Source organism: Sinocyclocheilus grahami, unplaced genomic scaffold (genome assembly GCF_001515645.1).
Source record: "Sinocyclocheilus grahami isolate Dianchi unplaced genomic scaffold, SAMN03320097.WGS_v1.1 scaffold1290.1, whole genome shotgun sequence".
Taxonomy (NCBI): domain Eukaryota; kingdom Metazoa; phylum Chordata; class Actinopteri; order Cypriniformes; family Cyprinidae; genus Sinocyclocheilus; species Sinocyclocheilus grahami.
The window spans coordinates 306146-319630 of NW_015506469.1; the positions used below are offsets into that span (position 1 = coordinate 306146).

Sequence of the window (13485 nt, forward strand, 5' to 3'; positions counted from 1 at the left end):
CACACAAAGAAAAACAAGTAGATAGAATAGAAAGCTAGTGTTTTTGTTTTTTGTTTTTTTTATTAAAAAAAAAAAAAAAAGAAGATACATATAAAGTCTAATTAAAATAGAATAGAAAGTGTTAGAGGGTCAAATAAAGGTGGAACAGATGTGTTTTTAGTCGAAAACACCAGTGTGAAGGGATGAGTTAACTATGTGAGTGAGTGCAGTTACAACGGCAGGAGAAATGGCTTGAAGGAGATGAGATGGAATAGGATCAAGCGGACAAGTAGTAGGATGATTGAAAAGGATGAGTTTAGAGACTTCTGCCTCAGAGTGGAGAGAAGGATGAAAACGAGTGTATGTTTGCTGGTAAGATGTGTTTTGACAGTTTGTGGTTGCGTCATGAACCCGCCGAGAGCAGCCTCACCTCGGCCAGATCTTCTGGAATTTGCCGCTGGCTCTGATGTCTTTATAGTCTTTAAACATGAGATATAATTAGTTCTGGGTAAATCTTACAGGCAGTCTTTGAACTCATTAATCTATTATTAGTTCCAGAGCAAATATTTGATGTAACTTTAATGCAGTATATCAGAGCGCTGCCTTTGTACTGGATTGCCTAGCAACTGTTATGATGGCTGTTGTTGTTGTTTATAAAATTTTATCATTCAATAAATATTTGTTATAAATAATAGTAGTATTTAATTAGAGTAGCTACTTAGTATTGGGAATAGACCAGTACTATAGTGAAATTGCTAACCAACCAAAACCTTTTTTTGTGAGTGATTCTCCACTCAGCACTCAAGCTGGTAGCTTTAAGTATAAGTCCAAGTGCAACCTTAACTGTTAGAGAGGGAAAAAATGCACACATAGCTTATAACATGAGCTGCAGATGGATGGGAGCAGCTGAGGAGTCATACTTTTAAAATTAGGGGAACAAAGTATTTATCTTAAAGGGGTCATATGATGCGATTTCAAGTTTTCCTTTCTCTTTGGAGTGTTACAAGCTGTTTGTGCATAGATAAAATCCCTGAAGTTGCAAAGACTAAAGTCTCAAAACCAAAGAGATATTCTTTATCAAAGTTAAGACTCTGCCACGCCCCCCTAAAACGGCTCGTTCTAACACGCCCCCACATATCTACCTCACTATGTGGAAATATTTGCATAATGCTGCCCAAATGTGCACGCAAAGAAAGAAGGCGTGGTTTCAGTAACCGCAGTTAGTGTTGAAGCAGCCATGTCAGGGAGACGCTGTGTGTTTCTAGGCGAAAGCAAAAGCACTTTATTTGGCCTTCCGAAAGTAGATGCATTTAGGAATCTTTAAGATCACTTACAACAGAACAGCAATGCATTTTATGGACGACCATTTCGTGAACCTAGGAGAGGAGGTAATTCTGACTTTGCTATGACAATCTGGCACTTCTGAATCAGCTACTGTTTTGTTATTAGTTTAAGTATTTGCTACTGACTGGTCAAATGCGGAGTTTTGCGCATCGTGTGTGTGTGTGAGAGAGAAAGAGAGAGAGAGGGTCACATCACAGTGGAGTCAGCTGTCTTAACCGTGGCTTGTGTACTGCAAACACATACCAGCTTCATCACTGTGTCTGTCACAAGACTCTGTTCCCCTTTCGGGCTCTGTCTTTACATTTATTTTGAAAGATGAAGCTCGCGATTATGGTAAGGGGCGTTACATTTCCGACGAGTGCTCGACCAATCACAATGGACTGGGTCAGCTGGCCAATCAGAGCAGACTGCGCTTGTCGGAAGGAGGGACTTTGTTGGAAACAAAGCGTTTGAGAGAGGCGGGGCATAGAGGACTTACAATAATGTACAGTATTTGAAAAATGTGTTTTTTGAACATTAAAGCATGTCAACATATTCTGTTACACCAAATACACAAAATAATGATCTTTTAAAAAGCATCATATGACCACTTTAAGTGAAGATTTTGTTTACCCCATGCATAACGTTCTTGCATAACTTGATTTGTTAGTTTGGACATTGAGAGCTCCCCCTGTGATTTGGTAATCCTTTGCAGACACGTACAAAATCTGTGGAAATGGACAGATATCGTAGTGTGCACATTAATTGAACATGATGGTGGTAAGTTTATTTATTTGCAATCAAATTCACTTTAACCTTTTAAAGTCATTGCTGGAGACTGGTGTGATGGTCTATTTAATTTAGGTCCTTTTGGTGCTTCAATAGCACATGCTTGGCATTACCAATACTTCTTTATTATCAAGCTTCCATACCCAAACACAATTTATTGATAAGGTGGATCATATTGATAAAGTAGCTTTGGTAAATACCCATGTACCCCTTTATTCCACAAGGTGACATTTATGCCCTCTGCAACAGCTTGTAACACGATATTGACATCTCTGAAAGCTTTATGAAGGTAAATGATATATAGATTCACACGGTGTTCACAGGATAAAGTTTAACATACTTGACATGCGTTGATTTAATTTTAAGTCACTTGACTCTAGTTTAGACTAGATTTTAGTTGTAATTCATGTTCAAGGTGGAAACACTTAACTTGCATCCCTCATGTCACAACTGCAGAGTTCCAACAGAATATAATTGTAGCCATTGCAAATTATAGTCCACTGTTTGGGATTCTAGCTGATCTGTTGTTTCACAGATTGATTAGTGGGTTGTTTGTCTTGTTTTTTTTTTAATTGTTATTTCTTTCATTTGCTTTAATGTTCAAGTAGAAAATATCAGTTTCCAAACATTCCTTTTATCCTTTAATTGTAACAATCCAGTGAGATTTTTGTATGAACGGTCACATGTGCCCTGTTATTTTATTTGTACTTTTAAGTTGTGTGGTGTCTTTGTAGTCATTTTGTAGTTCTTTTGGCTTCCTTTATTATTCCCTGATTGTTCCCAGGTGTGTCTTATCAGCATGTCAGTATGTATTTAAACCCCAGTGTTGGATTTGTTTCCTTAGTGTTTTCTGAATTATGTTGTACTTTTGTTTTGCTTATTAAACACTGCATTTGGATCCAGCTCTACTTTGTGTGGATCACGTGTGGTGAACTCAAAAACAGAGGTCTGTGCCTAAAACAGTGCTTAAACTCTTCGAGGTAATGTAGTAAAATGAAAAATCTGAATCAGTGTAATTTTTTTTTAGATCAAAATGGAACCATAAAGGGCTAGAATAAAAATATCTCAAGTTTAAACCAACAAACATGGCTGCCAACAGCAAATCAAATTTCAGCAATTAATAACATCAAATGTGCATGGCCAACCATTATGAAACTACGCAAGTTTATGCATACAATCTAAAGGAGGCTGTCTATGCAATTTGCTGAGAATCAGCCACAAGGTGGCACTATAATAAACAAATTTATGTATTTGCAAAAAACCTGGGATCTGCATACTAGCATCAAAATGATTGTTTTACTGAATATTTGTGTCAAGCCCCACAAAATTTATATCCATTTTATTTCTTTCTATAACATTTATCTGCCATTTTATTATTCTGAAAACTGACTTTTTCAAATGTCAGACCATTCATCAGATTTTTACCAAACTTTGCACTCATCAGCTTTAGACCATGTTTCTCAAAACTTTGTACATATAGAGATCCAGCTATTATGAATAAACATGCTAGGTTTAATGAAGGTTGACAGCTAATTGTAAAATATAGTTCCAAATGGTAATCATCGGGGTCCAAGCACCAATGGCTCGGACCAATGGATAACTGCAATTTATTTATTTTTCAAATATAATATCCATCCTACAAGTCTCTGTGATTTCAGGTTTCCAATGCGACACAACATGGTTCCAGAACCAACTCGCGCTATATAAATTAGTTCACCACGTCGTGGAAGAAACATTATTCTCTTTCATGCTCATTCTGTTGTCAGTAACTCCGCCTGCGCTTCCGCTGCTGATTTCTAGTAAGCGTAGGCTACAGTGCTGTTAATCTGCGTGCGTGTTCGGTTCTCTTTCGCTTTGACCTGTTCACATACAAGGAAACAAACGACATACACGCGCTCTCAAAGCGCAAACATACAGTAAGAACAAACTGTCTGTGAACGTTATACGGCGGATCCTGCTCTTTTAAAGAAGGATGGCCGTTTTATCCTGTCTGTCTGTGGTCTTATTGTTTTATATCGTCTGCGTCAGAACAGGTAAGTTTTATTCGTAATGGCTTTACACGAATGAAAGTACCTCAGTAAGAAAGAAAAGAAAAGAAAAGAAAAAAAGCTTGTAGGCTACTAGTTCATATTCTTTATCACTGCTTTGTTGTTATAAAACTTTAGTCGTGGTATTAAGCAGTGTGTTGGGGGAAACATGTCTGTGTCTGACAGTAAATGTTCTGAACTTCCTGTTTCTGTATTACTGGATGATTCAGACAAAAACATTCACGTCAACAGAGATTCAGACACATTTCTGGGCTAACTATAACAACTATACTACACTATAGGTGCAACATTTTAATGAATTGTATTATTTGTGTTTTTAATTTGTATTTAGTTAAGATCCAGTTTAGGAAATGTAGTTTTGATTTGTTTAACATTTGTTGGTCACTGCACAATTCCCTTGGTTGTGGTAGTGGCAGCCGTTTAATGAAATATCTATATGTTTGTGTGTTTGAGTGTTGTCAGAGAAGGTCCCAGCCCCTGAGAATGTGAGAGTGATTTCTCTGAACATGGGACTAGTTTTGGAATGGGATCCACCACAAAGCACCACGAATACAGTCTTCAACTACACTGCTGAAATGAAGTAAGTAACTGGTCAAGAGGCAGGTCAAGGGTGATAAGTGCACTAAAGAAGGTTTTAACAAATGTAGGTTGGCATAAGCAGCAGCAGCTTGACAATAATAATAAAGTTTTAAATCCCAGGATGTCTTGTCAGGTCTTAATAAAGAGACCTGTCTTTGAAAAGAGACAAAAGTCCAATTTTAATCATTAAGGAAAACCGTGTACAAAGGATTTAGAAGCAGTCTGTGTGTGAAACTGTGCTGATCTCTATTTATTTGTGTTATGTTAATTGTTTTTTCATTTTCTCCCTGTAGAGGATGGGATAAGTATGGGCCAGTATGTCTAAGCAGCTCATCCCTGAGCTGTGATTTCACTGACAGCGTTTCCATTTTTGGAACTTACCAACTTCGTGTTCGGGCAGAACTACATGGAGAGACTTCTGATTGGGTGGAAACTAAAGCATTAGCGCTGGATTTAATAAGTGAGTCACTTAATTGATCTTCTTGTATATTTATGCTTATTTTGACTTTGTTGCCAGTAGAGAAATTTGTAAGTCATTCCACAGAATCTTGGCTGGGCCATTCTAGAACACAGTTAGAATGTTCTAGTGGACCTAGAGGTAAATTAATTATCATTGGTACAGTGCATTCAAGAAAATTTTCAGGGGTCAGTTGTATTTTTTTTTTTTTAAAACACTGTAAAGGGAAAATTTACCCAGAAAAAAAAAAATACAAAACCTCATTTAACTCACCCTCAAGTTGATCTAAACCTGTATGAATTTCTTTCTTCTGTTCAACACAGAAGAAGATTTTTTTTTAAGAATGTGGTTAACCAAAGAGTTTTCCTCACTGACTTCCATAGTATTTTTTTCCCATACTATGAAAGTCATTGGGGACCAGCAAGTGTTTGGTTGCTGGTTATCTATACAGCTGTAATAAAATATTTGAGTTATGGAAATTATTTAAGCAAGGTCATAGAGCACACTAAAATTCAAGCACATTGTGTTTTTTTTTTTTTTTGAGAGAGGCATAGAAAAAAAACACTGTAAAGGGAAAATTTACCCAGAAAAAAAAAACAATAAACCTCATTTAACTCACCCTCAAGTTGATCTAAACCTGTATGAATTTCTTTCTTCTGTTCAACACAGAAGAAGATTTTTTTTTAAGAATGTGGTTAACCAAAGAGTTTTCCTCACTGACTTCCATAGTATTTTTTTCCCATACTATGAAAGTCATTGGGGACCAGCAAGTGTTTGGTTGCTGGTTATCTATACAGCTGTAATAAAATATTTGAGTTATGGAAATTATTTAAGCAAGGTCATAGAGCACACTAAAATTCAAGCACATTGTGTTTTTTTTTTTTTTTGAGAGAGGCATAGAAACATGCAAATTCACAGTAACTTCAGACAGTGAGAAAGTGGGCAACCCTGTCTTGTGCCTCGCTGCAAGGAAATGTGAGCCGAGATCTCAGTGTTGGTCTGAATCACTGCTGTTGGGTGGTTCTTTTTAAATCTTTGTAATCTTTTGAAGGACTGAGATCAGATATGGCCATTCAACTCGGTCAAAGGCCTTTTTGGCGTCTAAAGAAACATCAATAACAAGGATGTCCACCTGCGAGGCAGAAAAAAATGCATTCAGAAGTCTCTGAACATTATCAACAAGAGAGCTATTCTAAATAAATCCTGTTTGATCAATGTGTACCAATTATGAAATTACTTTTTCTAATCTTAAAGCAATAATTTTCGCAAAAATCTTATAATCTGAATTAAGCAATGAGATCAGTCTATAGGAGCCGCACAGACAGGAGTCTTTACCAGGCTTGTCAGAGGGTTATCATAGCTTGTTCAAGTGTTTCTGGTAAACATTGAGTCTCTATAGAGCAGGGCTGTCCAAACTCGGTCCTGGAGGGCCGGTGTCCTACAGAGTTTAGCTCCAACCCTAATTAAACGCACCTGAACCAGCTAATCAAGCTCTTACTAGGCATAGAAACTTCCAGTCAGGTGTGTTGAGGCAAGTTGGAGCTAAACTCTGCAGGACCGAGTTTGGACAGCCCTGCTATAGAGTGAGTATACCCTCAATCAATTTATAATTTATTTAGGTAAAAAAAACTTTTTAAAAAATCTATGAAAAAGCCATCTATACCAACTAGAGATGAAATTGTAATTCAACCTCAGTATTTGTTCTGTTTTAGCTAGTTGTTAAGTGAGAATATTATGTTCAAGTCATTATTTGTTCATGCATAGATGAATGTAAAAAATTAAAAGGTGTATGTGTTTCCAACCAAACTGTAGGTGAACATGCTGACCGTTCATAATATTGGCACACTGGCTTTTTAATATTTCCATTTGCACTGTTTTTCATGCAACTTCAAATGCATCAATGCCACTTTGTAAATTTTTAAAGTTGAAAATTGCCACTGGGAATTTTAGCACAAAAGTACAGAATGATGCATCAAGTGTTCAGATGGCCTAGCCGTGACACAGCTCTGGGCTTCTCGTCCTGTTTGCTAACCGCCTTTACTATACTAGAATCAAGAAATGTAAACCAAACTGGACCGAGGACAATAAAAATACATTCTTTTAGAAGAAGAAGGGGAGAAGACATGAGATAATGAAGTAATTTGCACAGTGGATGTTATGAAAAAATAAAACAGTTGTTCTTTCAATAAAATTTTATTCGTATAGTTCTTTTCACAATACTTTTTTTTCAAACTATGTCATACTTTTAATATTTATAATACATTATTTTGATCACACAAAAATGCTCCTCAGTATTCAGTCCTCAATTTAAGTCAAGTCAAGTCACCTTTATTTATTAGTGCTTTATACAATACAGATTGTGTCAAAGCAGTATACATATATCCCAGTGGCAATGGTGTCAAACAGCAAAATAGTTTGTCAATAATGCTAGAAGACAATAACACCCAACTAAGCAAGCCAAATGCGACAGTGGCAAGGAACCAAAACTCCATTGGTGAAAGAAATGGAGAATAAACCTTGGGAGAAACCAGGCTCAGTCGGGGGGGGGGGCAGTTCTCTTCTGGCCAGACGACACCAGCATGGCATGGTTTAATTCCAGCCTGCAACACAGGTGCAGAGGACTTGTCTGGTTCCCGTTCTCTTGTGTCGATGGTCGTCGAGATGACGAGGTCTTCACAAGGAATCTGTCACTGGGGCACATCTAGTTGACATGGTCTCCGCTGACATTCAGGGCTGTAGAGGTCATCTCTAGGTGCTGATCCACCATCTGATCTGGATACAGACTGGGTCCGTATGGCTACGGTGACCTCGGAATCAGAATGAAAGAGACTAATATTAGCGTAGATGCCATTTTTCTTACGATGTAGCGAGTACATCGGGTGTTATGGGAAGTGTTCCCGGTTCCGGTTGACCTAATTAATGCAGCCTAACAATCCTTTAACAGATTTGAATTATAGAAATGTGAAAGTGTGTTATGTGTAAGCCAGGTTAAATAGGTCTTTCATCTACAGTAGATTTAATCTGATGGAGTGTGTCTGCCTCCTGAACAACTCTAGGTAGATTGTTCCAGAGTTTGGGCACTAGATAGGAAAAGGATCTGCCGCCCACAGTTGATTTTGATATTTTAGGTATTTTCAAATTACCAGAGTTTTGGGATGGCAGCGGACGTGAAGGACTGCGATATGAGCTCACTCAAGTATTGAGGAGCTAAACCATTCAGGGCTTTATAAGTAATTAGCAAGATTTCAAAATGTACTCATTGTTCAGTAGAGAGCCAGTGCAGTGTTGTCAGAACCGGGGTAATGTGGTCATAGTTCCTGGTTCTAGTAAGAACTACGGGTGTGCACGAATAGTCGAACATTCGGTCTGAAATTATTATTCGAATAATAAAAACACTATTTGAATTTTACTGTGTTGATTTGCTGGCCGTAAATGCAGGGAATCCGTGATAAATCCTAAGCTGTTATAACTAAATGCACTGGGTGGCGCTGTGGAGCGTGTTAACAAGTTGATAGTATTTGATCACAGAATGTCGTCATCTGCCTCTCGAAGTTTGGATTTACTTTGATCTAAATGATCTGACAAAATGTAATTACTTCTGATCAAATTAATTAGTGAAACTGATTTATCATTGTATCACCACCACAATGAGAAATCACATGAAATCCAAACACAATCGACTGCGGAAAGACAGCTGTCCATCACTGCATTCGAGTTGACTCCGATTGAGCCGAGAAGAGAGCGCATCTGATAGCCAAATGATCTTGAGACATACAGTGGGTACGGAAAGTATTCAGACCCCCTTAAATTTTTCACTCTTTGTTATATTGCAGCCAGTTGTTAAATTCATTTAAGTTCTTTTTTTTTCTTCATTAATGTAAACACAGCACCCCATATTGACAGAAAAACACAGAATTGTTGACATTTTTGCAGATTTATTAAAAAAGAAAAACTGAAATATCACATGGTCCTAAGTATTCAGACCCTTTCCTCAGTATTTAGTAGAAGCACCCTTTTGATCGAATACAGCCATGAGTCTTTTTGGGAAAGATGCAACAAGTTTATCAAGTGAAAAATTTAAGGGGGTCTGAATACTTTCCGTAACCACTGTATATAAAAGTTACTTGAGGGAGAGTGGATTAACACAAAGCGCTAAGAAATAAAGCTAAGCACACTTTATCTTTGTCAGCGCGTTCTTATTGTTATCAGACTGAGGAACAAACTTTCACCCGAGCATGTGGATATTATTGTTTCTCTCAGAATTAATACATGAAACAATGTAAACTCAATAAATATAGGCCGACTCGAGTATATGTAGCCTACGTTCTGTACTGTAATTGGCACAGTCTGCTTGATTTTTCTGTTTGCTCTGCTTGATCTTGAATGCTTTTTTTTATGTATTGTTTTTTGTTTACACGTTTTCAACCAAAATAAAACCTTGTGATATAACGTAACGTTGTTGTAGAACATTGTTGTGTAACGGCTAATCATAAGCTTGTTCAGAAATCGTGACAAAAACTTGATAATTAAAAATAACGTCTTTCTCATTAAACCTCATTTAAATAAACGAATATTAGTTTTTTTGAACCCAAATATTCAAATGCAAAGTTTTTGGAAAATGCCCACCCCTAGTAAGAACTCTAGCTGCTGCATTTTGCAGCTGGAGTTTGTTTATTAAGCGCGCAGAGCAACCACCCAATAAAGCATTACAATAATCTAACCTTGAGGTCATGAACGCATGAATTAAAGTTTCTGCATTTGACATTTAGAGCATAGGTCATAATTTCTATATATTTTTAAGATGGAAATATGCGGTCTTATAAATGCTAGAAACATGGTTTTCAAAGGAAAGATTGCTGTCAAAAAGCACACCTAGGGTCCTAACTGATGACAAGGAATTAACAGAGCAGCCATCAAGTGTTAGACAGTGTTTTAGGTTATTACATACAGAGGTTTTTGGTCCAATAATTAAATCCTCAGTTTTTTTTCAGTAGGAAATTACTAGTCATCCAGTTTTTTATATCAACTATGCATTCTGTTAGTTTTGTGAATTTGTATGTTTCATCGGGCTGTGAAGAAATATAGAGTATCATCAGCATAACAGTGAAAGCTAACACCATGTTTCTTGATGATATCTCCCAAGGGTAACATGTAAAGTGTGAAAAACAACGGTCCTAGTACTGAGCCTTGTGGCACTCCATACTGTACTGTGATCGATATGATATCTCTTCATTTACTGCTACGAATAGATGACGGTCAGATAAGTAAGATTTGAACCATGACAATGCAGTTCCACTAATGCCAGCATAATTTTGTAGTCTACTCAAAAGAATGTTGTGGTGGAGCACAGCCCTAAGATCCAGTAGTACTAATAGAGAAAATGCAACCACGATCGGATGATAAGAGTGGGTCATTTGTAACTCTAATGGGAGCAGTCTCAGTACTATGATATGGTCTAAATCCTAACTGGAAATCCTCAGAGATACCATTTCTCTTTAAGAAGGAACATAGCTGAGAGGATACTGCCTTTTCTAGTATTTTTGACAGAAAAGGGAGATTTGAGATCTAATAGCATCGATCTTGGAAGTAAAGAAGTTCATAAAGTCATTACTGCTGTGCTTTTGGGAAATGTCTGCATCTGTTGATGCTTTATTTTTCGTTAATTTAGCCACTGTAACGAATAAATGCCTGGGGTTGTGTTTGTTCTCTTTTAAGAGAGATGAAAAACAAATAGATCTAGCAGTTTTTAGAGCTTTTCTATAAGTAGAAGTACTTTTAAAAAAATGTTTGCATAGAAAGAGACAGCAGCCAATAAATACCTGCTTCTGCTAATCAAATAACACCTCAGCTCTAACAAAGATTAATCTGTATTTAACTTGTGCAGTGAGCACTATTGTGTTATTTTACACTTAGTTATTACATTTCTGCACCTGAATACTACTGTTACTGACTTTATTTGTAATTGTGTTATATTCATCAGTGCATGTAATTTGTGTAATTGTTCTTGTTTTATTACTAACTTTATTAGTTAAGCTAGTATTTTGTGCTGTGGTATAGAAGTACTTAAAGTAAGCTTTCACAAATTTATTTTTTATTTTTTTACTGATTTTTTTACTGACTCAAATCCCGTAATATGATCCGAACCGTGAGTTTTGTGATCCTTTGCACCACAAATAATATCAGAAGTACATATGGTGATAATCAGGGCAGGACTTATGGGGCCGGGGGCCCCTGGGCTTGAGGTTATGTTTGGGCCCCATACCTATACTACACATGCCCTCAACTAGAACATTATTATGGAGTAACACAAAATACACAAAAATGTAAATATGCTTTCAGGTTCATATACTGTATACAATTAATAGGCAACATGTCTAGCCTAGTCAAAGTTTAGATGTAATATTAAATAGTCACTATAATACAATAAACAGGATGTGATCTCTCAGTTGAGAGATCAAAACCCTGAAATAACACTGAGCAGAAAAAAACAAAGAAATGTATTATTATGAAAATGTATTGTCATATCTGTGTCCTTTTATGTCAGATTCTTAAATTTAATCAATTCAATCTGAATAAAAAAACATGTTGGCTATTAACAAGCAAATTAAATCACTATAAACAAAATCCATAGATGGAATTTGCATAAGTTATGTTAAGTTTAAATACAACATTTTAATGTAGAAATATTAAATGATTGCAAAAATTAAATAATGAGCTACTTTTTAAAATATATAAACTACAACCGCCAGTAGGTGGCAGCAAGTGACTGTCTTAATGAGTGAGTTGAATCCTTAAATCAACCGATTTGTTTAAAATGCTAGTTAATTTAACTTAGCAAACGACTGTACTAATAGCCTGTTTGAACCATTTTACTGGTCCCTGTAATGCTGAGAAACAAAACACTGTGTTGCTCGGAGACCCATTGATGGAGCAAAACAGAATTTTGTGTCTGAAAGTTACTCAGTAACTTGTTGTTTATTGTACATTTGCGATCGTGCAGATATTTGGAAAAACAGGACTCTAGTTTGTGTGACAGGCTAACTCCTACAGTATATCATAGGCATTCACTCATTAAATGCAGGGTTCGTTCAACCAATAAATTCCAATGACTTTTAAGGCAATATTCATGACCTAATGCTCCATTATTTAACACAAATGTTCGGAAAATGTATGATTATTAGTGCTATTTGTTTGCTTTCTAATAAGCACAGGCTGCGACTGTGCCAGACGTTACTTCATGCAGAGAACATACGTTACATAATCACATAACTGAATGCCAGAATGTTAAGTATATTGTAATTTACTTAGCCAGTATTATAAATTAAACTCAGGACCTGAATTTCGTTTTAGAAACAGTTTTCGTGGAAAACATTCAGGTACAGAAATGCTGCAGAAATAGAATAAACTGTAAATTAAAAACAGTAAATTCACTTTAAATTAAACAACAGATTAATTCTTAAAATTAAAGTTACAAAAATTATTCAGTCAAGAGCAGTGAGTGATTTTGTCTTTTGTTGTTAACATTAACAATAATAATTAATTAACATTGTTAACATTCACAGGGTGTCTGTGGGTCCTTAAAATGTCTTAAATAATGTTTTCCTAATATAAGGCCTTAAAAAGTCTTAGTCTTAAATTCGTTTTTGATGTGTCTTAAATATTTTTGGTCTCATTACCGCTTAAATATCTTAAGTCTGACAGACCTAATGACTGTTTACAATCACTGGACTGACCGAAGATTTTTTCTTGGAAGTTACTGCGTCATCACAGAGAATTGCAGTAAGTTAGCAGAATACAAGCTCGCGTGAGGCTCACTCTGTTTGTCTCGAGACTTCAGAACAAATGAGCGTAACAGCACACATAAACTCAGAAGACACACACTGAGGTAACAATTAAAAATGTTTAGTTTATTCATAACATGATATAGTTAAATAACACCATGACAAGTGAGCTATTGCTCAATATTCTCACAACGCAAAAAAACATTCAAAACACCTACAGCGTGCACGCATTACATGAAGTCTAGTGCGCTCTTTCACTGCATGATTCAGTCTATTAAAATACATTCAGAATGATCACAAATTCAAGAAATGGGGGCAGAAAATGTGTATATTTATACCACTTCATATAGTTAATCAAGTTCTTTTTTTCTCAAAAAATTACCATATACAAATGTGATATTGATTTTTTACAACAGTTCAATAAACTAGAAGTTTTATTAAGAGACTTAAGTTTTAGACACCATATTGCCTGTTTTTGCACTATTTCGCCAACAAAAATAATTCCAAACACAGCCACAGCACTGTTTTG

General features: G+C 36.2%; 1 protein-coding gene across 1 annotated transcript in view; it reads left to right on the forward strand.

Moving 5' to 3' along the window:
• Nucleotides 1-3854: 3854 nt before the first annotated feature.
• The window catches only part of LOC107568898 (interleukin-10 receptor subunit beta-like), an 18207-nt gene continuing 8576 nt past the window's right edge, over nucleotides 3855-13485 (forward strand). The window contains exons 1-3 of the mRNA XM_016254896.1: nucleotides 3855-4124; nucleotides 4593-4719; nucleotides 5012-5178. Coding sequence (XP_016110382.1) covers nucleotides 4064-4124; nucleotides 4593-4719; nucleotides 5012-5178 — 355 coding nt within the window. The 5' untranslated portion in view covers nucleotides 3855-4063. The remainder of the gene's footprint in view (nucleotides 4125-4592; nucleotides 4720-5011; nucleotides 5179-13485) is intronic.